At 41.0% G+C, this 25,195-nt stretch overlaps 2 protein-coding genes across 2 annotated transcripts; both read left to right on the top strand.

Moving 5' to 3' along the window:
* Positions 1–3,259: 3,259 nt before the first annotated feature.
* Positions 3,260–4,219, top strand: LOC105879213 (olfactory receptor 3A1-like). Its single transcript, XM_012779297.3, has one exon. It carries the CDS (start codon positions 3,272–3,274, stop codon positions 4,217–4,219), a length of 948 nt encoding a protein of 315 aa, XP_012634751.1. The 5' UTR covers positions 3,260–3,271.
* Positions 4,220–16,434: 12,215 nt separating this feature from the next.
* Positions 16,435–17,382, top strand: LOC105879216 (olfactory receptor 3A1). Its single transcript, XM_012779299.3, has one exon. It carries the CDS (start codon positions 16,435–16,437, stop codon positions 17,380–17,382), a length of 948 nt encoding a protein of 315 aa, XP_012634753.3.
* The last annotated feature ends 7,813 nt before the right edge of the window (positions 17,383–25,195 follow it).

Here is a 25,195-nt window from a genome sequence, read left to right as displayed (position 1 = left end):
CAGAGGAAGGCCATGGGACACAGCACTGAAGAGCCATGGAAGGCTGTCTGATTTCCTCTAGGCAAAATGGGAAGCTGGTGGCCAGGACACAGACAGACAATGCCTGAGAAGTGCCCCTGGGGACATGCACTCATGAGGGACCTGTGGTTCTGTGACATTCAGTGGCAGGCTTAGAAAACTTGAATCAGGTAGACATATCTAAGGACAGGCTCTCATAGGACGAGTGAGGGAGGAGAGCCCCGAATGCACTGTGTGGTTGGTGGGAAGCAGAACCAAATGATACCAATTGTGACCATCATTTTAAGCCTCTGTCCAAAGAGGCTGCTCCTTCAGGAGCTGAGCTACGTACAACAGGCCTGCAGGCAAGAGAGCATGCGGTTCACAAGGCACAGCCCCAGAAAGATCTTTCTCAGTCAGAGGAGTGCACCCAGGACAGCGATCTTCTAATCCCTCCCTAGGAATCAGGAAATGCCCAGTGGGGACTTGGTTGGAAGTAGTCATCTTGGGCTGGCCAGATCAGTGGACAAATTTCTGCTGTTCTCACACAAATCCTTTCTCTGGTGGCCTCATAGTTATTTGAGGGTTAGCAAGCATACAATGAGCTGCCCAGCAACAGGCAGCGTTTACCAATAATAACAATAACATTAATCATAGAAGATCAGACATTTTTACTTAGGTAAAATTTTATATTTTATATTGGGAGAAATCTGAACTAACTCACAAACATTTAGCCATACTTCTCAAGATTTGGAAATATTTTAGTATGTTTGTTATGTGCTGAACCATTTAAAATTATGAAGTCATAAAATGTAAGATTTTTTTTAACATTTTACATTACATAACTATAGAAATCATTATTTTATTCTGTTATATGATTGATAATACAGTGTTTTTTTTTTATCATGGAACAAAGAAAGAAAACCAGACATTTTATGAGTATATCCAGTATTCAATCTTACCCTAATAATTCTAATCTAACGATGCTCTGCAACAGTTTCCTCATTAGTGAAACGAGGGAATGGCTATTTTCCCAGATCTCAACCAACTTGTGGTCCTTGTTTGACTCAGTGACACTGTATACAGGGTGTGCTGAATACAGGTATGTGCACTGATACAAGGCCACTGGTGTGGGTAAGGGTGATTGTCAAGATATTTAACATGCATCAGTCTCTGCAGCAATGGCTTCTAGCGGAATATTACCTTGGATGTGGGCCACTCACCATGACTCAGGGTCTGTGTTATTGACAGGAAACCGACACTCTTTCTTGGATTTAAAGTATTTCACAACGTTTAGGAATATATTTTCATTATTCCTAGATCCTGATAAATGCAGTTTTAGAGATCACAGCCTTAGACTATTATTGCCTATAATACTTTTAGTTATATTTTTTAAAAAGACCTAAATATTTCTGGGGATAATAATGTTACCCAGTTACCAAAAAGAAAAGTGGACAAATAGGAATTCAAAATCTCCCATATTCGTACTGGTCAGTGGAACTGAGCACGATTTCCTTCTAGTCCTTTTCTAGGCACCTGCATACATGCTTCAGGTATAAATTTACTTCCTGCTTCCTGTTAACTTTATACCATAAGATTTCTCCTGTTTTGAGTTGGGAATTTGGGGTTTTATAGAGGATTAATGTTGGTTTGTAAGAAATCTACTGACATGTTATAGGTACATACACATGTGTATACACATGTAATTACTTTTTATCCAATTTGTTAATTTCCTAATAATTCTGAGTTTCCTAGGTTTTTTTCCTCCCTTGGGTTTTCTATTTAAACAACTTTGTTGTTTCCAAATTACTCTTTTCTTTCTCCTTTTTAATATTTAAGCATCTTATTTTTCTTTGCCTAAAACTTTTAGAATAATGAGAAATGCTCAAAGGAAAGAAAGCCATTGCTTTCTTGCTCCTGATTTTAATAAAAATATCGCTACTACTTTACCATTATGAATGATACAGCCTTGCAGTGGATACATCCTGTCACATAAGGTGGTGTACTTCCATTTCAAGTAACTACAAGGGTTTTTTCTTTTTTCTTTTTACTCTACATCATGAATGGATGTAGACGTTTATGCATTACCTTTTAGAAAATTGTTCTCTTTTTTAGCCAATTAATATTCTCTAACATATTAATAGATTTACTAATGTTAAATCATCCTCTCTTTCCTATGAAATCTATTTGATAATGGTAGGTTTTATTTATTGTTAGGATTTTTGCATACATGTTGTGAAATGAGGACAGAGTAGAATAATTCCTTTTTTCTATTATCATTACATTTTGGTATCAGGATTGCTGTATCATATAGTAATTCTATTTTTTTTTTTTTTTTTTTTGAGACAGAGTCTCGCTTTGTTGCCCAGGCTAGAGTGAGTGCCGTGGCGTCAGCCTAGCTCACAGCAACCTCAAACTCCTGGGCTCAAGCAATCCTCCTGCCTCAGCCTCCCAAGTAGCTGGGACTACAGGCATTCGCCACCATGCCCGGCTAATTTTTTGTATATATATTAGTTGGCCAATTAATTTCTTTCTATTTATAGTAGAGACGGGGTCTCGCTCTTGCTCAGGCTGGTTTCGAACTCCTGACCTCGAGCAATCCACCTGCCTCGGCCTCCCAGGTAATTCTATTTTTAATTTTTTGAGGAACTGCCATACAGTTTTCCATAATGGCTGAACTAATTTACATTTCTACCAACAGTGTACAAGGGTTCCCTTTTCTCCATAGCCTTGTCAAGACTTATCTTTTATCTTTTTATTAATACCCATTCTGACAGGTGTGAGGTGATATCTCATTGTGATTTTAATTTGCATTTCCCTAATGACTAATGATTAGTATTTTTCATATATCTGCTTCTTTAAAATAGATTTCTAAGAACTTATAATCAATTCTTGTATTCCTTTCTATTTTACTATCTATTCATTTTTACTTTTAGCATTGTTTTTTCTTCAAATCTCCTCATACAGGCCCTTGCTGTGAGGACCTCATTAGTTGATTCTAGGGAACAAACGAAGAAAGCACTTATGTATCTTTCACGAGGAGAGGGAGGAAGTTCAAGGTAATGGTGGCGTCAGGCACCTCACATGGGAGTCAGGTAAGGATACTGAGGTGAAGACAGAGTTAATGAGTATCACCTGATAGGCAAGAAAATACCCACTAGGACACTTGGAAATTTACCCGGGGTCAATGAAAGTGAGTCAATATATTTTTATTGAATAACTAAATTGGAAAAACTGACTACTTCCTCTTTGGAATGTCTTGTTACAGGAACTCATGGACCCAGAATCTGGGGCCAATGGAACAGCCATTACAGAGTTCATCCTGCTGGGCTTGGTAGAGACACCAGGGCTGCAACCAGTGGTCTTTGTGCTCTTCCTCTTTGCCTACTTGGTCACAGTCGGGGGCAACCTCAGCATCCTGGCTGCCATCCTGGTGGAGCCCAAACTCCACACCCCCATGTACTTCTTCCTGGGGAACCTATCAGTGCTGGATGTTGGGTGCATCAGTGTCACTGTTCCCTCAATGTTGACTCGTCTCTTGTCCCACAGGCGTACAGTCTCCTACAGAGCCTGCCTCACACAGCTCTTCTTCTTCCACCAGTTGGCTGGGGTGGACTGCTTCCTGTTGACAGCTATGGCCTATGACCGATTCCTGGCCATCTGCCGGCCCCTCACTTATAGCATCCGCATGAGCCACATGGTCCAGAGGATATTGGTGGCTGTGTCTTGGGCTTGTGCCTTCACCAATGCACTGACCCACACTGTGGCCATATCCACACTCAACTTCTGTGGCCCCAATGTGATCAATCACTTCTACTGTGACCTCCCACAGCTCTTCCAGCTGTCCTGCTCTAGCACCCAACTCAATGAGCTGCTGCTCTTTGGTTTGGGTATCCTCATGGCAGGTGCACCTGTGATTCTCATTGTCACCTCCTATATCCATGTGGCAGCTGCGGTCCTGCGAATCCGGTCTGCAGAGGGCAGGAAGAAAGCCTTCTCCACATGTGGCTCCCACCTCACCGTGGTGGGCATCTTCTATGGGACGGGCGTCTTCAGCTACATGAGGCTGGGCTCAGTGGAGGCTTCTGACAAGGACAAGGGTATTGGCATCCTCAACACTGTCATCAGCCCCATGCTCAACCCACTCATCTACAGCCTTAGGAACCCTGATGTGCAGGGCGCCCTGAGACGAGTGCTCACAGGCAAGAGAGCCCTGGAATAAAGGTTGTCTCAGGAAGGCACAAGCTATGACAAGTGGTCCCTGTCCTAGATCCTTGAGCAAGATCCCTGTCTCTCCTAGATCCTTGAGCAAGAGATGACTTTTGTTAGGAAATAAGACTCTTGGAAGTAAGAGATGTTGTTTCTATTAGTCTACGACCATTTCCATAAAATAAGTTCTGGTAAGTAAGATTTCTGAGATGAATGAAATAAAAGGAGGAGACCCTACCTGATAACAGGTTGTGTAGACTAGGCTCCTTGGCTAGCTGCCATTTGGTCCTAGGAACCTTTCCTAGTCCAAATGGAAGTAGGACCCAGGAAACTCTGTATCCTGGGAGGGCCATGGGCCTACGGGAAGAACACTTTGTTTCTTTTTCTGCCAGGGTCCCCCAAAATACCAGCAAAGATTCTCTCTAAATTAGAATATGGAAAGTTACAGCCTGGTGCCAAGTATTAGCACATCCTGCAATGAGGCTTCTCCTTAAAGCAGTTCCCCCCACCTGCTTTCCCATAGCATCCCCCCACCTGACCTCACACAATGATCCAGACCTAGTACTGTATAATCTGAGACACTGATTTCCAGTAGCCTGTCTACATTTCAAGGTTCTAAGGCATCTAACAATAGAGAACTTATATTTGATATTCATATTTGGTATTTTTCCTTTTTCTAAAATGGAAATAGTCATTGATTTTTAAAATTTTCATTAGAATTATGTTTATGAAAATGAAAACAAAACTTTACCAGTAGAAAATTAAAGTCAAAATCTTCACCCTCTCTGTCTTCACTCTTTCTTTTCTTTTCTTTTTTTTAATTTTTAATTTTTTATTCATTTATTTTTCCCCAAATTCTGTGGGTACAAATATTGTTAGGGTTATATATCTTGCCTCTGCTCCCGCTCCCTACTCTTCCTTTTCATAATTCAATTCTCCAGAAGTAACCACTGTTAAGAATTTGGTGCTTACCTGTCTAGTTTATTATACATGTATATAAAAACAGGTTTATATGTTTTTGTATCAATACAAACATGGTTATGTATATTTCACATCAATAGGGGCATGTGTGTCATCTTTTTGTTTACACAGTATATGATAGACTCTTTTCTTGTCAAATATCTAAAAACTTACCTTATCCATTTTAATGGCTACCTAGCATTAATTTATGAGCAAATCATAATTTATTTAACCATATTCCTTTTGCTGGAGTTTAGATCATTTCTAGATTTACTGCAATTACATCAACAATATAAAAAACTTTCTTTAGAGATGTTGTTTCTATTAGTCTATGAACATTTCCATAAAATAAGTTCAGATAAGTAAGATTTCTGAGATGAATGAAATAAAAATTTATATTTCTGATACATATTTCCCCTTTATTCTACAAAAAATTTTCACTGCTTTGTTATTCCAGTGGTGAATGAAACTGCTTGTCCCCTAAATCTTTGACAATAGTGGCTGTTATAAATAAATTCTCCTAATTTTTGACAATATAATGGTTGAAAATTACAAATTGTTATTTGGAAATGCATTTTTTTGATGTTCACATAAGGTTGAATATATTTTTAAATGCTTATAATTCAGTATATGGACTGAAATATGTTTCCCCCAAAATTCATATATAGAAGCCCTGATCCCCAATGTAACTGTATTTGAAAATATGGTCTTTAGGAACTAATCAAGATTAAATGAGATCATAAAGGTGGCACCCTAATCCAATAGGACTATGGCTCCCTGCCATAGGAGGGCACAGTGAAAAAAAGTTGGCCATCTGCAAGTCAGAAAGAGAGTCTTCACCAGAACCTGACCATGCTCTGTAGCCTTGAATTCTTGCAAAATTCTTTTGTTGCTTTGGCCCCTTACTCAGCACTGGCAGTCTTTCAGGTTACTCAATAAATGAGTGAGAATAATACATTGCGTTCAAAATCCAAAAAGACCCTATAAATTTTATTTTTATTTTGTTTTATTTTATTTTTTAGTGGTAGGTAGCACCAGATGTAGCAACTGTGTCTCCCATTGGAATGGATATCTCCACAGGCTCCACAGCTTCTAGAAACTTCACTGAGGTGGTAGGCTTCTAAACGTCCATGGAGTTTATCTCACACTCTGCGGTTCTAAGTGTTACTAAGGTATCTGAAACATTTGCTTTTCTAATCATCAAATACAGTCAACATGATGTCATTAAAATCGTGAGTTAGTATAATGTTTTATGGAATGTCAAGCAAATAAGATCTTTGCAGACTATATTAGGCAGACAATAGGACCGTTGGCATGCATAGCCATGAGGCAAGACTGTGAAGGTGTCCTGTTGGCTTTGCTGAACAAAAGCAAACTGATTTGATGGTCCATGCAAATTAGTGTTGAAAAAAGCGTTTGCTAGGTCAGTGATTGCATTCTAGGTGCCAGAGGTGGCTTTGTTGACTTGCTTCAGTAAAGATATCACATTTGGCACAGCAGTTTCAGTGGGAGTCATACTTAGTCACCAAAATCCATCTGCTACCTTGGACAGACTTGTAAACAAGTAAATTAAATGGTGATGTAAAGAGTATTACTACCTACCCTGCAACTATCAAGTCTTGGATGGTATCTTCAAGCTCTGCAGTTCCCCCAGAGATTGATTTTGGTTAACTCTCCTTGTAGGGAGGGGAATTTACAGGAGTTTTTGTTTGTCTCTTCCTACCTTAGTGTCCTTTTCTTGACTGGTCACAGAACCATTTGAGGTATTCTGCCATTTGCAAGTCCATCTTTTTCTATGTGTAATTATCTTTATATATCTAATTGTACATTCAGGAATTGGGAAAATAGCAACAGGGTATATATATTAACTATGGGTCCACTGTGGTCCAAATTTGGGCCAAGATTGTATATCACCTGAAAGCCATAATCTCCCATTTTAACCGGCATTTTGAGTCTCCAGGAATTTGTGTCACCATGGAACTAGTGTCCAGTAATCCCTGAAAGTTCTGTCATTTTCCCTCTGATCCACAATCACTCTAATAAATGGCTGCAGGTACCTCAATGAAGTCTTGGAGGAATAATTACACTATATATATATGCACACACACACATACACACACAGATATATATATATATATATATATATATATATATTTTTACATCTGTATTAGTATTGCAAGGTTCTCCCTCAAATAGACCTGATATTTCCTTCAATCATGATGCTCTAGGTTTGTGAACTGGCTTTGTTCTTCATGGGTACCTAACTCACCATTTTCATGATGTTAGTGGACTGAATGGCACCTCCCAAAAATATCAGGTCTTAATCTCTATAACCTGTGAACCGTATCTTATATATATATAGTATATATGTATATACTATATATAACCTTGAATATGTAATATATACCATATACATTACCTTATATAATATATCATATATTGGTCATTTGTCTGTCTTCTTTTGAAAAATATCTGTTAATGTCTTTTATTCACTTTTTTCATTATTAAAAAATAGTTATGCATTTATTTTTATAGCAACCTCCAATTTCTGGCAAATGAAAACAATTTGTCATTTATCATTTTTGCTCACTTTTTGAGGGCAATATTCTTTTTTTCTTGCTGATTTGTTTGAGTTCTTTGTAGATTCTAGATATTAGCTCTTTGTCAGATGCATAGTTTGTGAACATTTTCTCCCATTCTGTTGGTTGTCTATTTACTCTGTTGATTATTTCCTTTGCTGTACAGAAACTTTTTAGTTTATGTCCTATTTATTTGTTTTTGTTTTTGTTGTATTTGCTTTTGAGGGCTTAGTCATAAATTCTTTGTCTAGACCAAGGTCCACAAGAGTTTTTCCTACATTTTCTTTTAGAATTTTTATGGTTTCAGGTCTTACATTTAAGTTTTTAATCCATCTTGAGTTAATTTTTATATATGGTGAGAGATAGGGATCCAGTTTCATTCTTCTGCTGTGGCATAGAATGAAAATGAGGCACATTTTTTAGCACAATTTACCAAATAGGGCTTCCTTTGCCCATGTATATTTTTGTCTACTTTGTTGAAAATCAGCAGGTTGTACCTATATGGCTTTATTTCTGGGTTCTCTATTCTATTCCACTGGTCTATGTGTCTGTCTTTAAATTATAACCATGCTGTTTTGCTTACCATAGCCTTCCAGTATAATTTGAAGTCAGGTAATGTAATGCCTCCAGATTTATTCTTTTTGTTTAGGATTGCTTTGGCTATTTGGGCTTTTTTTGAGTGCATATGAAGTTTAGGATTTTTTTTATTACTTCTTCAGAGGTAATGTGTCTTTTTTTCTTCTGGACAATTTTTAAATATTCTCTTTGCTTTTGGTTTTTTGCATGTTACTATGATGTGCCTAGGTGTGGTTTGCTCTGCTAATACTGTCTTAGGGTTTTCAGTACTTCTTGAGTCTATGGGGGAATGAATTTCATCAATTTGGGGAAATTCTTAGGTTACCTACTCCAATGGCTTCTACTTCACTTTGTCTTTCCTTCTCTGGGACTTTAATTATATGTGTTAGGCCGTTTTAGCATGTCACACATGTCCTCGAAGTCCACTCTTTTTTCTTACACATTTCTTTTTTCCCAAACTTCACTTTGGATATTTCCTGTTGACCTGTCTTCCAGTTCACTAACCAATCTCTTGTTAAGCTCATCCACTAAACTGTTAAGTTTATATATCATATTTTTAAGTCCCAGAATGCCCATGTGTCCTTTTTATATATTAATATTTAAATTCACAGATGAAATTATTTATCCTTTGGTTTATTTGTCTATCTTTTATTCTACTTTCTTTAAAATGTTAATAATAGTTGTTTGAAAATTGTTATCATGTTACACATGTTACATCAATAACTGAATTAACTATAAGTTTATTTCTGTGGTCTGTTTTTTCTCTTGAATATGGGTCATTTTCCTTGCCTCTGTTTATGCCTAGTAATTTTATATCACAGTTTGCTAATAAAAGAATTGTAGAAGCTATGTAGAATCTATATTCTCTCTTAAGAAGTTCCCCTTTCGTCTGTTTGACAGCTGAAGTGAAGGGCTAATCACCATGATTCACCAAGGATTGAGCTGGGGTGGGCCTGGGTCATAGTTTTAGTAAAACTATGTCTCCTCTATTCCTTGAGTATGCCTATCCTGGACTTTTAATCAAAACTTCAGCCTGAAAAGATAGCAGGACTTACAGATGTCTCTCTGAGTTTCCCAGCATAGCTTTCCAGACTCCCAACCCATGCAACTTCAAAATCTGGCAAATGTCTTGAGACAATAGCTGTGGTGTCTCAGTCCATTTTTTGAAGCAATATCTTTGACCCATGGTCTCCCAACAGCTTCTAGAGCTCAAATTAAATGAAGGCTCTGTCTTTGTCACTCTATCTTTAATGCTTCTTACATTTCCCTTCTTTTTGTTTTTATATATCTCTTTGCTACATTCTAAATACATTCTAGATAAGTCCTTCTAGTTTACATTCTTGTCCAGTGATTTTCTCTCCTGTTCTGTCTGACCTCCAATGATATGAGGGGCTGAGGCGGTGATGCTAGCACTGCGGAGTGGCTGCAAATACAGATTATCATTAGCAGAGAGGTTTGACTGTGCAATAAATGCAACACACTTGAATCATCCTGAAACCAAGCCCCCCACTCCCTCTCCCCCCATTCTCCACCCCCCCCCCCACTGGTCCATGGAAAAATTGTCTTCCATGAAATCAGTCTCTGGTGCCAAAAAGGTTGGGGACCACTGGTGTATTGGAAACAATAGTCATCAGGGACATCAGAAGGTAAAAGCATATTGTTTGGGGTAAAGGGAGTAATGGGAAGAGGGTGGTAATACTAAATCACATAGCACAGGTATCGAGATTCTGTACCTTGGAATCAGTCAAGTGCAAGTCTGAACCCCTACTCCTCAAATTCTTATGTGGCCTTTGGCAAATCACAGAATCACTTTGAATCTCAATTTATTTATCTGTAAAGTGGGAAAAATAAAGGTACTTACTTCATAGAATTGTTGTATGGGTTGACTGGGATTAAATGTATATAAAGCCCACAGTATAGTGCCATGTACATAACAAGCAAGATAAATGTCATGCACTATGATTATGTTGATAACATTCTTGGCGGCCCCCTACTGGGAGCTTTTATGTGTGTCACTTCATCTCATTTCACAGATGAAGAAACTGAGGCCCAAAGAGGTTAGACAGTTGCTAATAAATAGAAGTCCAGCAGGCTTCCCACAGAGAGCGAGCTTCCACATGGGGCTGGGTGGATCATTAATTGTCTGAGGAGGGCATAAGGTCCTGAGGGTTGCACTACACAAGCTCTCCAAGCTCCTCTTTCATAATCTCTATCAGTAGACTCAACTCCTAAGGGCCTGGCCTAGAAAGTCCCGCCTCCCTGGCTGCTGCCGGCACAGCACTGTGCCTCTGCCACCTCCCCCAGGACCATGGTGGCAGTCCCCAGACACAGCCCCCACAGCGCTCACTAACAAGGCCCTGGGTGGGAATGTCCTCGAGGACTCATTAAGAATTTGAAGCTGGGAAGGGCTCTTCCCGTATGTGCTTCTTTTCCTAGGTTTCCTTCTCATCCCCAGAGCCAAGGCAAGTTTCCTCCTCATTCTCAGGTTTAGGAATCAGCATCTCTCTGTCCCCAGGTCCTGTTTGGACCTAGCACCTGGGAGAGCAAACCCGTCAATTTGGGGACCCAGCTTCAGCCCTAGCTCTACCTCTAGTCCCCTGGGTGGCTTTGGGAAGGCGAACAGCTCTTCTATGTCCCTGCTGGTTAAAGGGAGTTGTTATAATCTCTCTCCTGACTCTCCCCGTAGATTGATTAGTATGGGGGGTGGAGAGGATGACTTTGGAGAAACTAAATCCCCACAGAGGCGTGAGGCCCCCCGCTTGACACTGCGGTATTCGACAGTGCTTGAATTATTTACCTGTCCTTCACTCTCCCATATCCTTCTCCCCCTTCTTAGGACTATTTTTGAGGTCCCTAGAGTATAACACTGTGGTGGAAAAGCCCAGTGGCAGAGATGGGCCCGGCCTCTCTTTATCTCATCTCCATGCATACAGCCTCCCACCTGCTTTCCAAGCAGACAGCTGAGCTCTAGCAGCTTCTTACACTCCTCACATCCCCTTCCAGGAAAGCCCGCTGGCCCCTGGGCCGTAACAAGGTGAGTCCTTTCACGGCCCTCCCTCTGCTCCCACCCAACAGGGAAGGGACTTTAGGTGCTAGGCAGCCAACCCTCTTGGTTTTACAGATGTGGCGATCAAAGTACCAAAAGCAGAATAAGAGACTTCTCGGGGTGATGTACCCAGTGAGCGAAAGAGCTGTGACTACACCCCAGGGATTGAAGCTGTTTCTCTAGGCACCTTACAAACCCCTCTTTCTTAGATGAAGTTTTGTTTTCAGATTCTATTAGGGGTGAGCGGAAGGAGATTAAGTGTTCAACGTCCCCACTCAGAACCCAATCCTTATAGGACAGTCTGACCAGTCCCCCAAGACCAGGCCTGGCGCATGAAGGACCTGTTGGCGCTTCAGGGCAGAGACTTCACAGCACTATAAAGGCAGCCTGGGGCGCATATGGAGCCCACGACAGTGGCAATCCAGAAGGGCCTCTTTGTCAAAGATCATTCTTCTGATCCCATCAGCTGCAGACATCTCAGATGGACAGTAGAGTGGACAACCCAGGATTTAGGACATCTTACATAAGCTCTGTCTCTTGCAGATTAAGAGCTAGACAGCAGCTACTGGGGGGCATGCCATTCCGGCCATGACTAATTGTTTTTTAAGGAATATCTCTTCTGATTATTAAAAAAAAAAATTGTGACGTTTATATAGGAATCATTACCTCTTTCAGATCACATCAATCCTTCAAAGTCTAGCACAAACTCCAACCTGTCTGCAGATGCTTTCCTTATTCCTCTGGGCCAAAATGATGCTCTTTATTCAGAAATCCTATTTGTCCACCAGTGCAGTCATTCATTTATTTATGGATGGTGCATAAATAGGATGGGTTTATTATATATAGTTCCTAAAGATGAATCAGACATGAACCTTATATCCTTAAATTGGACTGGAGGAACTAAGCCAAATAGCTAAAAGATTGCGCTAGGAGGTGCAGTGGTAAGTGCCATATAGAATACAATTAAAGAATGTAATCTGTTCATTGGGCACAGATCAGAGAACTATTTCTGGAGGAGCTAGTGTTGGAGCCGAGTCTTGAAAACTTTAACCACGTGACCTTGGCAGGATGCTTTATATAGAGAAAATAGCATAAGCAGAGGGGGAGATATAGGAAACCACAGCCTTTGCCGTCTGATGACATGGGTTAAAATAAAGAGAGAAATCGGGAAGCAGTTTCTGACTGTGACCATTTCCCAGCCAAGGCACTCACCTAGAATTAAGCAACTGCAGCCTGTAGGGCAAGACTTTGGCATCTACGAAGGCACAGCTGTAGAAACTGTGGGAGTGAGTCTTTGAGTCGTAAGAGCGTGTCACAAAGATTCATAGAGAACTGAAGGGCGTGGATTTACAATCTTCGAGATGCCTTGGGTTACCTGGATTGGTAGCATGTGTAGTGGTTAAGAGCAGGGGCTCTGAAGTCAGACGACCTGGGTTAAAATCCTGCCTGTGTCACTTGCTCTATGTGACTCACGTTCTTTCTGTAAAATAGGGATTAAAAATGGTACTCACCTCATAGAGATGCTGGGAGAAATAAATAAGCGAATTCACGCGATGTACTTAGAACAGTGGACAGTGCCTACACCAGAGGAAGTCTCCCAGTAACTGCTAGCTGTGAGTGTTACCAGGAAATGCCTCAAGGAAATTCTGTCCATGCCAAAGATACAGGGGAAGTGTAAATAGTGGATATTGTAGGGGAAGGGGCTTTTGGTTTCTCTTTTGTTCAGTTAGTCTATTGTGGTATGGGGTTTAGTTGGTTTGTCATGGGCAGCCCCAGGAGGTGGTATTAACCATCAAAAAATAATCAGTATTAATTATAGACAATTTGGAAAACAGAGAAGAGTAGAAGAAACTAAAAACCTCACATATTACTACTCAAACCACTGGTGAAAGTTTGGAATTTCCTTCTAGTCTTGTTTCTGCGTGTGAGTATGAGAGTTTGTTAATATAAAATCATGTTGCATCCTGCTTTAATAACATAACATTATATGATGTTGGAATTTTGACAAGGATTACATTGAATCTGCAGATTGCTTTGGGTAGTTGGATATTCCAACAATATTAATTCTTCTAATCCTTGGACATAGAATATCTTTCCATTTCTTTGTGTCTTCCTCAATCTCTTTCATCAATGTTTTATAATTTTTAGTGTAGAGATCTTTCACCTCCTTGGTTTAATTAATTAACTAATTAATTAATGACTCAAAGTATAGAAAATACAAATAAAACACCACAATTGATGAATCTGTTAAAATTAAAAAATTCTGGCAATTTAACTAACCTGGAACTACATTTCCCGAAAACCCATTTCCCGTGAAGTTCCAGGTTAGGGTTGGCCATGGGGGTAATTTGAGTGATTAGTTGTAAGGAATAAGTGAAACCTTTATGCTCTGAAGTTTGGAGGTGGACAGGAGTAGACGCAGAAGGGCTCAGCGGAGTTCCAGTTTATCCTGCTGCTTCTTGCTCTGTTGAGAGCTCTCCTTCCTGACTGCCACCCTGCTGACCAGCGGTGACCAGGTGCTTTCTGCAAACTCACAGAGGTGGTCGTTGTGAAGAGTCCATAACCCTCCAGATGTCCACAACAGCCACCTTGGCAATTCCACCGGCTGACTTGCCTCCCTTCCTGCAAGTTCCTACTTCTGAACACAAGCCAGAGTTGGGGAGTGGCTTTTCTCTACTCCTTTTCAGATTGTTACCTTCCTACCTCCTTTCGCTTCAAATATAGTTTAAAGTCTAATTCCTATAATAAAATTTTCCAAGTATTCATAGTGTTTCTGCTTCCTGGACTGATCTCTAATTAATATACTTAATTGATATAAGCATAATCAAAAAATATTTGCAACTGATACAATGGACCAATTTTTCCTAATAGATAAAAATACTACCTCTTATATATTTATTTTTTTTATTTTTTATTTTTTTATTTATTTATTTTTTTATTTATTTATTTTTTTTTATTTTTTTTTGAGACAGAGTCTCGCTTTGTTGTCCAGGCTAGAGTGAGTGCCGTGGCGTCAGCCTAGCTCACAGCAACCTCAAACTCCTGGGCTTGAGTGATCCTTCTGCCTCAGCCTCCCGAGTAGCTGGGACTACAGGCATGCGCCACCATGCCCGGCTAATTTTATATATATATATCAGTTGGCCAATTAATTTCTTTCTATTTATAGTAGAGACGGGGTCTCGCTCTTGCTCAGGCTGGTTTTGAACTCCTGACCTTGAGCAATCCACCCGCCTCGGCCTCCCAAGAGCTAGGATTACAGGCGTGAGCCACAGCGCCCGGCCAACCTCTTATATATTTAAAGAGCAACAAATCAAGGGAAATAATATTAACAATGATCACACATTACCCTGCCCATCGTCCATCTTAACTAATTTTCAACCTGCCCTTCTTGCTTCTTTTTCTATACAAACCTTAGAACTAGTGTAATATTTATTTATAAAATATCCTATTGACATTTTTGTTGAGAACTGCTATAATTTATTACTGTAGGGGTTATCATTTAGGGATAAATGGCATCCTAATGTTACAGAATCTTCTAGTCCGAGGATATGACATGTTTTCCCATTTGTTCAAATTTTATTTTGTATCTTTCAGCATATATTACAGTTTTATTTATAAAGTTAAAATTTTTTAGATAGGTTGAAATGTTTGGCCACAATTTTCATGTGTTCCATGGCAATGTTCTTCTGTGGAGTGAATTTTATCTTCCATTTTTTTTTGTGTGTGTGTGTTTCTTTTATTCTATTTTCTTGTGCAATCTTTGTATATATCCTGTGCTTGTTTGTTTTTGAATCATTTTTTTTTTTTTTGAGACAGGGTGTTGCTCTGTTGCCAGGCTAAAGTGCAGTGACATTATCAGAGCTCACTGCAGTTTCAAACTCCTGGGCTCAAGAGATCTTCTTGCCTAAGCCTCATGAGTAGCTGGGACTATAGGCACATGGCACAAGGCCTAGATAATTTTTCTATTTTTTGTAGAAACAGGGTCTCGCTATATTGCTCAGGCTGGTGTCGAACTCCTGGGCTGGAGTGATCCTCCTGCCTAAGCCAAAGTGCCAGGATTATAGGAGTGAGGCACCATGCCAAGTTTATTTTTGAACGCTTGAATGAAGTGAGTTTTTGCTGAACTAGGTACATGTATCTTTGCAAGATACATACATCAGAAGAGGCTAAGATCATGTTTCAGGCTAGCTGGAACTTATCTTCTGATTCAGAATTGGAAATAAATTATTTTAGCCTTTACTTGTCTGTAATCAATGTAGACAGGTAACTGTAGAACTGCTATGGTGTATTTTTCTTATTTCTCACCTCCAATCTCATGCCTTCTCTCTCGATAGCCTGGAAATATAACTTGCCTGTGTATTTGATTCTTCGTTTAGGCTTTTCTCTGCTTCATGCATCCAACTCAGGACCACAGAAGGTCATGATGCCATACTTTGCACACTACTCCCATTATTGCAAACAAGAGCTTTGGTTTCATTCTTTATTGGTTGCCCACTTTCCTTAGAGAATTGTACTTACCTTTCTCTTCTACAGCCATGGCCTTCCTCTCTCTGCTTCTGCCACTGTCCTATTATATTTCTACTGTTCTCGAAGCCATCCAATCTAGTTTATGGATTGGGGTTTGGGATATTTACTAGTTTCTTTGAAGATAGAATCTGTATGTTGATTCTTTGCTTGTTTTGGAAAAGGATGAGTTCTGAGAACAGAAAGATCCAGATTTACTCTACCATGTCCAAACCAGAAGTACACTTTTTGCTGTTTTCCCCCAGTGCTTTTGTCCTTCATAATCACTACCAATAAGTTCTTTTACCTACTGGAGGGAGAGAGGTCCAGAGTGGTCATGTCATGTGTTCTTATATCAGGAAATAAAGTAAAGGTATTGAGGTAAATGCATGAGAGAGTTAACAAGTGTAGTGTGGTCAAAGCTGTGGGAAAGTCCTTACTTGGAGAGAGGAAACATAGCAGAGGGTAAGAGTGTAGAACAAGGTCTATTTCTTCTCTTTGAATAAATATGTTAATTTAGAGGATTGAGTCTTTTCCTTCTTGGATGTTTCTTTGCAGGAACTCATGCAGCTAAAATCTGGGGCCAATGGAACAGCCATTACGGAGTTCATCCTGCTGGGCCTGGTGGAGACACGGGAGCTGTGGCCAGTGGTCTTCGTGCTCTTCCTCTTTGCCTACCTGGTCACAGTCGGGGGCAACCTCAGCATTCTGGCTGCCATCTTGGCAGAGCCCAAACTCCACACCCCCATGTACTTCTTCCTGGGGAACCTATCGGTGCTGGATGTTGGGTGCATCAGTGTCACTGTTCCCTCAATGTTGACTCGTCTCTTGTCCCACAAACATACCATTTCCTATGGAGCTTGCCTTACACAACTCTTCTTCTTCCATTTGCTCGTTGGGGTGGACTGCTTCCTGTTGACCGCCATGGCCTATGACCGATTCCTGGCCATCTGCCGGCCCCTCACCTATAGCACCCGTATGAGCCACACAGTCCAGAGGATATTGGTGGCTGTGTCTTGGGCTTGTGCCTTCACCAATGCACTGACCCACACTGTGGCCATATCCACACTCAACTTTTGTGGCCCCAATGTGATCAATCACTTCTACTGTGACCTCCCACAGCTCTTCCAGCTGTCCTGCTCCAGCACCCAACTCAATGAGCTGCTGCTCTTTGCTGTGGGTTTCGTGATGGCAGGTACCCCCATGGCCCTCATTGTCACCTCCTATGCCCACGTGGCAGCTGTGGTCCTGAGAATCCGCTCTGCAGAGGGCAGGAAGAAGGCCTTCTCCACATGTGGTTCCCACCTCACTGTAGTTGCCATATTCTACGGTTCAGGTATCTTTAACTACATGCGACTAGGTTCAGCCAAGTTTTCAGATAAGGATAAGGCCGTTGGAATCTTTAACACGGTCATCAACCCCATGCTGAACCCAATCATCTACAGCCTCAGGAACACTGATGTGCAGGGCGCCCTCTGGAGGATGCTCAGGGGGGTGCGGTCACTGGCTTGAGGAGGTCTCAAGTACCCTTCCTCCCTGTGTCTTTTTGGACTAAAGGAAAATTGTTCTAGAGCCAGGGACTAGGACAAAATGGTCCAGAACTATTTCTATCTCCTTGAGTGTGGCGGAGATTTTTTGTTAGAGGATAATAGTTATTGTTTCTCAAAGAAGCCCTGGCCCAATTGTAGGCAATGGGGGTATAGGTTCTGCCGGGACAGCCCCTTTGAGAAATTACAACTTGATAGTCACTGTGTCCTCCCTTTTCTGGGTAGAAGTGAAACCTAGGAAGCTGTGAGTGCTTACAGGTTCATGTTTCATAGGGAATGATTCTTTGGCTGGTTATAGCCTGGGTTCCCAGAAGTTCCCCAGAAAACTTCCCCCACCTGGGGGATCATATTTTTCCCTCACGTTCAGGTATGGTTGGTCTGCTTATAAAACATAGGCCTAGAGATCAGGGTTATTTTATTTGTCCTATCAGTATGCTATAAACAAAAAACAAGACAAAACACTCCAAAAAGTAGCTCTTTCCTGTTACGCAGCACTCCCATAGGAGATAAAGGGGACAGATGGAAGCTGCATGGTCACGAATTCTGGAGATCATGATACCCATGCGCAGCCCAGGACCTGTTTTTAAGTGTTAAAACTCCAATCACACATATCATGCATCTTGATGCAAAAATGAATTTTCCTTACCTATCCTTTGTTATATGTTTGAAATCTTTTAAAAAGATAAGAATTTATAATCTGGGCTGGGCACAGTGGCTCATGCCTGTAATCCCAACACTTTGGGAGGCCGAGGCAGGAAGATGGCTTGAGGCCAGGAGTTCGAGACCAGCCTGAGCAACATAGCAAGACCCTGTCTCTACAAAAAAAAAATAGAAAATTAGCCACGTATGGTGGTGTGTGCCTGTAGTCTCAGCTACTCAGAAGGCTGAGGCAGGGAGGTTCCTTGAGCCCCGGAGTTTGGGGTTGCAGTGAGCTATAATCACGCCACTGCACTCTAGCCTGGGTGACAGAATAAGACCTTGTCTCCAAAAATGAAATAATAAAATTTAATTTAATTTAAAAGGAATGTATAATATACACATTATTTATATATTTCAAAAATTCTCAGACTACTCACTATGAAATTCCCCTCTGAATTCTCACCCTTAGTCCCCAAACCTCCATAGCTGAGACCATCTATAACTGCAAAGCCTTGACATATGGCGACACCTCACCCTAAATATCCCTTTTCAGCAGGGGAGCATGGCACTAACCTAGAACATTATCTCATCTTGCTGTTTATCAGCCTTCAGTCCGATCAACGTTAAGCTATATATTCCTTCCAGTTTCTCTTTTGGGACTAATTGCCCATTTATTGGCAACTCTACTATGCCACTGATGTTTCCTGATTCATTTCCCTAAAAGTTTTTTTTTTGACCAGTACCTGTGACTTGTCTTCTCCATAATATTTTAAGGGGACAAGGGATTGGAAGGATGGGGAAAAGTAGAGATGAAGAGAAGTGACACAAAAGAGAGAAGCAACACAAGAGGGTAGGTGGAGAGTTAGTGGGAAAATAAAGACGAAAGATGGGAACAGGGAGAAATGGGGTAGAACTGCAAGCAGAGGGGGTTGAGAAGGAAAGATGGAGGTGTTAGAGAGGACCAAATGGGGTGCAGAGATAGAGTGGGAGATAAGAAAGAATGGAGGGATTGGATAAGATGCCCTGAGACTCTTAAAAGATCAGCGGAAGAAAGTGAGGGGATAACATTTGCAGGTTAAGGATGGGAGGGGTGGGATTCCCATTCTGTGTCGTACAGCAATACCCAGCTCTGGCAGCCCTGACACCCTCATTGTAGTCCATCCTCTCTACTAAGAAGGAAATCATATTTTAAGGTTTGCTAAAGGCGCTAAAAAGTGCGCAGGGTACTCATTTTCAATTTCTCTAAGCAGAGGTGCTCCTAGCATGTCAGGAAGGTTTATCAGATGGAAAAAGACAGGAGAAAGGGAGTGCAGAGTGCTGTATTCAGCTGCATGCATTCTAAAATGTCATCAAAATTTGTGACTCACTGCCCAGCTGATACCCCCTGCCCTTGGGGCCATGCCTGCTAACAGCGTCAACAGGCAGAGAGAGGATGGCTCTTTCCTGATTCTTTTTCAGTGACCAGATAAACTTCGGGGATACAAAGAGGGAGTTTCCTCCAAGGGTCAAGAAAACTTCTGGGGCAAGACCTGTGATGTGGGTCTCACCTCATCACTTCTCTCATGCACAGTGTTCTTGACCTTGAGGAAGTTCATTGCCTCCTCTGGGCCTGTACTTGGCAGATGACACAAGGTAAGAATCAAGGTTCTCCCCTCGCTAATGGTCTCTGATTCTACTAGTACAGATGGATGAAAAGACTGTCTCTTTGTCCTGAGTTACCACATCTTCCACCATCACTCCTCCTGCCTACTAGCATTGAACACCGCAGCAAAACAGAGCTTACTGTCTACCTCCAAAGACCCCCCTGCCCCTGGTATTTTTTCCCTCTGGGTAGTCGTCTCAAGCCTTAAGGGATGATTTTTGTCTTGGCATCATCAGGAGGGTAGAATGGAGCAACTGCATTCAGTATCACAGAGAATGACTAAGGACACTGATTCTCAGAGACTCTCTGTTCACCCTTCAGGATCACAGGATTTCTGTAACAACATGGGAGATTTCTTCTCCTTTGCAATTTGTCTTCTTCTTTTTTTAAATTCCAAACTGGAACTCTCTTCGCTACTTAAAAATTCCATGATACATGGTAATATATCATGTTATGAAAGTCCAAACAATACAGAACATCATCATCACCCTTTTATACCATCCCCACAATAATCCCATAATTTAAAAGTAATTATTGTTAATAGTTTGGTGTTCAGCTTTCCAGACAAGTGAACACACACACACACACACACACACACACACACACACACACTCATACATTCAAAACCATACTGTTTTGTTTCAAAACCATACTTTTTTCCTGTCCACAATACGTAGTATAATTCTTCCATGTCAGCCAACAAATATGTCTTATCCTTTTCAAAATTTGCATAATACTCCATTCTATGTATAAACTATAATGTATTTAACCAAATCCCTCTGGATATAATTTATTTCCTATTTTTGCAACTTCTGATAATACTGAAATTAATATTTATATATCTTTCCATACATCTGAAATTAATCCCACTGCCTAAATTCAGGAAAGTAATTTGTGTATGTGTGTGTATATGTATGTATGTGCATGTGCACTAAAGGAATTACAAATGTAAAGTTAAAATTTGGTAAGTATTCTGCCTTTCTACTTGCCAAAAAATGTGTATCACTTTACATCCTGATTGGCAGTGTATGAGAATGACTGTTACTTTACACCTTTAAATTAATTGGATGTTATAAATATATCTTTGTATCCTTGAAAATGAGATTAAATATTGAATTATCTTTTAATTCGAATTTCTTTGCTTATGGTTGACTAGGCTTTTACATACAGTCATGTGTCATTTCTTGATGAGGATACATTCTGAGAAATATTCTGTTAGGTGACTGTGGTGTTGTGTTTTCACCCAACACAGAGTGTACTTACACAAACCTAGATGGGATAGCCTGCTACACACCTAGGCTACATGGATAGACTATTGTTCTGATCACTGTTATGCATGCAGTCTGTCATTGACTGAAATGTCATTATGTGGCACACGACTGTATTTGTTATTTGTATTTCTTTTTTTTAATGTTTGTACAATATTTTCAAAAATTTATTATGCTGAGAAAAGAAAATCTTAGTAAGTTCTTCCCAAGTAGAAAGGGAATAGGCCATATCATCTGAACTCAATGTCATAAAACTAAAAATTAAATACAAAACATTAAGCAAATGATTCATTGTCCTGGCAATGAAATACCATGTATCTGGAATACTACTACAGCATGAAAAAGGATGAATTAAGGCCTTTTGCAAGAATTTGGATGAAACCGGAGACCATTATCCTAAGTGAAGTATGTAAAGAATGGAAAAACAAACACCACATGTTCTCGCTGTTAAACTGGAACTAACTGATAAGCACACATGTTCACAGAGGGAAGTCAAACTCAGTGTTATTTGTATTTCTTCTTTGCAAACTGCCAGTTTGTATTTTTTTGCCCTTTTGGTGGTAGTTTGTCTTTTATTAATGATTGGTAGAAACACTTCATGCTTTAAAATGGTAAAATTGTTTGGCATATATATTGCAAACATATTTCCCGATTTCCCATTTGTCTTTGACTTGGTTTAGAATGTTTATTGCCCACATTAAGTCTTGCATTTTTATGAACTTTATCTTCTTTGTCTTATCTCATGCTTAGAAAAAATAACCTTTCCATCTTAATGCATGTCTGATGTTTTTCTAGTACTTTTGCATTTCTTAAGTCAAATATTTAATATATTGAGAGCTTCTATTTGTATATGTTCTAACTTTCCCCAGCTGATATTAATTGTCCCAACACAATAAAATGTAATCTTGATTACATTTATAGTGTATTGATATTATATATAATAGCATAACATAAGCTCAGTGAAAGAAAAGAATATTTGAACTGAGATAAGAGCTGCCACCCAAGAAGAAAGTTTGCAGTTCAAGTGTCGCCAAGAGAATTACCTGTTAAAACGTAGGAAAAAACACTCAATAAATAACCAAATCTATACTCTTCAGAACTTAACATTCATAATGTTCAGGATACAATCCAAAATTACCCAATAGATGAGGAATCAAGAAAATGCAACACATTCTCTAGAAAAAGAAAATCTATTGAGCCCAACTCTGAAATGAACTTGATGTTGAAACTGATAGACAAAACTTTAAAATGGCCATTATAACCACTCTAAATTCAGTAAAAAAGGAAAGAAAAAAGGCAACATGTTTTCAATGAATGAAAAGCTCAGCAGAGAAATAGACATAATAAAATGGAAATTCTAAAAATGAAAAATATAATATACAAAATAAAAAATTCACTGGGTGTATTTAGCAGGCAAATGGACTCCCCAGAGTAAAGCGTAAATAAACTTGAAGGTTAAGAAAAATTATCTAATGTGAAAAACAGAGAGAAATAAACTCAAGAACAGGATCTCAGAAACTGTTAGATGATATTTTAAAGGCTCAGTATATGAGGAATTGGAATGCCAGAAGAGGAGAGAGAAAATTAGGAGAAAAAAAATATTTGAAGAAATAATGATGATTTTTTTTCAAATTTTGTAAAAGATATTTGCAGTATGAAAAGCTAAACAAACACCACACAGAATAAACACAAAGAAGCCCACACCAAGCCATATCATTGAAATCTAAAGGTAAAAAGAAAATATTGAAAGCAATAAGAAACAAAGACATATTATGTACCAAGGAGCAATTATCTGAATAACAGTTTGCTGACTTCTCTGGAGAAATTGTGGGGCCCAGAGGAGAGGGACAGAACATCTTTTATATGCTTAAAAAAAATTCCCAAATACAATTCTACTTCCAGTGGAAACATCCTTTAAGATTGGAAACAAAATTGAAGCATTTCCAGATAAAGGAAAACTAAGAGAATCTGTCATCTGTCACTAGCGAGGGTACACTGCCAAAGTCCTTATCACTAACAGATATCCATATGTCATTACAAGAAATTCTGAAGGAGTGGTCCAGTTCCAGTATTCTTTCTGGAGGATATTCTTCCTGGAGCCACCCCCAGAATCAACTGTCTTAGTTGGGTTCCCGCCAAAGCAGAGTCTAAGACAAGATGTGTGTGTGTGTGATTTCACTGGGAAATCTCATGCAGCAAGAGTGAGGTCATTTATTTGGGAGGTGAACCCAGGGAGCAGGACTGATTTAAGAAGAAAGAGAGTGAGACACAGAAGGAAGAATTGTCCCCAATTGAGGAATGCATTACCAAAATCCCTGCTATGGACAGCAGAGACTAGACTGTGCAAGAGCATATAGAATGCCCCCCAGAACTGTGTGAAGATAGGGTAGGGCATCTATCCACTGTCTCCATGCCCCATTGTCGAGGAGCTGCCCTCTGCACTTCTGAGCTCCACGTGTGCTCAGACAGAGTGAGCTCCCCCAGTGTTCACGCCATCAGAGGATCCCAGGGAAGGGAGTGCAGTGAGCAGAAGGCTGCAGGGAACTAACTGTCCACCCAGCCATGGCTGAAATCCGAAGACAGGCTAAGCAGATATGAGTCAGAATGTCTGATACATCTGCTACAGTCTACTTCCTAGAATTGTTGTGAGGATCTATAGGACCCTCAGGCTTGTAAAGTTCTTAGTGCATTACCATGTACATAACACACACCCATAAATATCAGCAATTCATATGTAGATGAACTGTTGCACCTCTGCTAGCAGCTTAATGAATCTTTATTTAATGTTTGCTGCAATGCTCTGTGGTGAAGGATGTGCTTGTGTCATAGATGGGGAAACTGAGGCCCAAAAGTGTTCAGCAGCTTGTACAAAGTCAAACCACTAATAACCAGAAGAGCAGGTCTGTCTGTGATGTTTTTCCTACTGCACTGACTTCGCTGGTGGGAGGAGAGAGAGTACTCTGCCTTGGGGGAGGGGGTGACCTACTTTGCCTTGGGGGAGGGGATGACTCACTCTGCCTTGGGGGAGGGGTTGACCCACTCTGCCTTGGGGGAGGGGGTGACTCACTCTGACCTGAGGTCGGGGGTGACCCACTCTGCCTTGGGGGAGGGGGTGACTCACTCTGACCTGAGGTCGGGGGTGACCCACTCTGCCTTGGGGGAGGGGGTGACTCACTCTGCCTTGGGGGAGGGGGTGACCCACTCTGCCTTGGGGGAGGGGCGACCCACTCTGCCTTGGGGGAGGGGCGACCCACTCTGCCTTGGGGAGGGGATGTTGGGGAGCAATTATTAGTGGGAATAGGAGTTGGAGGAACACAGCCCTCAACCTTCCCACACCCTCTGCTCATTAATCCGTGGCCTCCACCAGGGCTCTCACTTTCTAAGGGCCTGACTTAGGAAACCGTGTTGGTAGGCAGCTTCCCAGGAGTCCTTCCAGCATGACACAGCTCTTCCACCACCGCCCCCAGAATCATTATAGGACCCCGAAGACACAGTCCCAGTGCCCCACTAACAAGCCCCCAGAGAGAAAGCACCTCCTATTTCTGAGGACTCATCAGCACGCTGGCTTTGAAGAAGGCTCCTCCCTGTTCTTCTGGAGCCTCTTCCTCATCCCCAGGTCCAAGGCAAGTTCAGAAATTGGCTTGCCTCTACTCAGACCCCCGGGTTGACATCCGGGAAAGGAAATCCCTGCTTTAGGAAACCCGTATCTAGTCCCCACCTGCACCTCTCCCTTCCTGGGGACTCTGAGGATAAGTGCAAGTCCTCGAGACCTCCGTCACCTGCCAGGAAGTGGGGCTGCCTCACCTGCCCTAACCAGCTGCCCAGAAAGCCAGCGCCAGGGACGAAGCCTTCTGCGAGGTCTAAATACCAGAAAGAGTGAGACGGGGTTGCCACCTGCGGGAGGGGCTTGAGAGGCTTTGCTTTCCAAGAATAGCCCCGTGACAGAGAGGATGTCAGCTTGTTCTCCTGTCATTTCTAACATATAGCTACTTGCTTGCTTGCTGGGCGGATAACGGGGTCCGCACAGCTCCTCGCCTTCTCTCCTGAAGAAACCCCTCTGGCTTCTATGCCCCTTCCAGGGTGAGTATTCCCGTGAGTCCTTCCTCTGCTCTCACAAAACAGACCAGGGGCTTCTGTTCCCAACAGCTTAATAAACCTGACTTTATACACAGCGCCTCGGGTGTCCCTGAAAGGGAAAAACTATTTAGGAGAAGAGCTGGGACTATAAT

This window comes from Microcebus murinus, chromosome 18, assembly GCF_040939455.1.
Source record: "Microcebus murinus isolate Inina chromosome 18, M.murinus_Inina_mat1.0, whole genome shotgun sequence".
NCBI classification, from domain to species: Eukaryota; Metazoa; Chordata; class Mammalia; order Primates; family Cheirogaleidae; genus Microcebus; species Microcebus murinus.
This window is presented reverse-complemented; position numbering and strand designations above follow the sequence as displayed.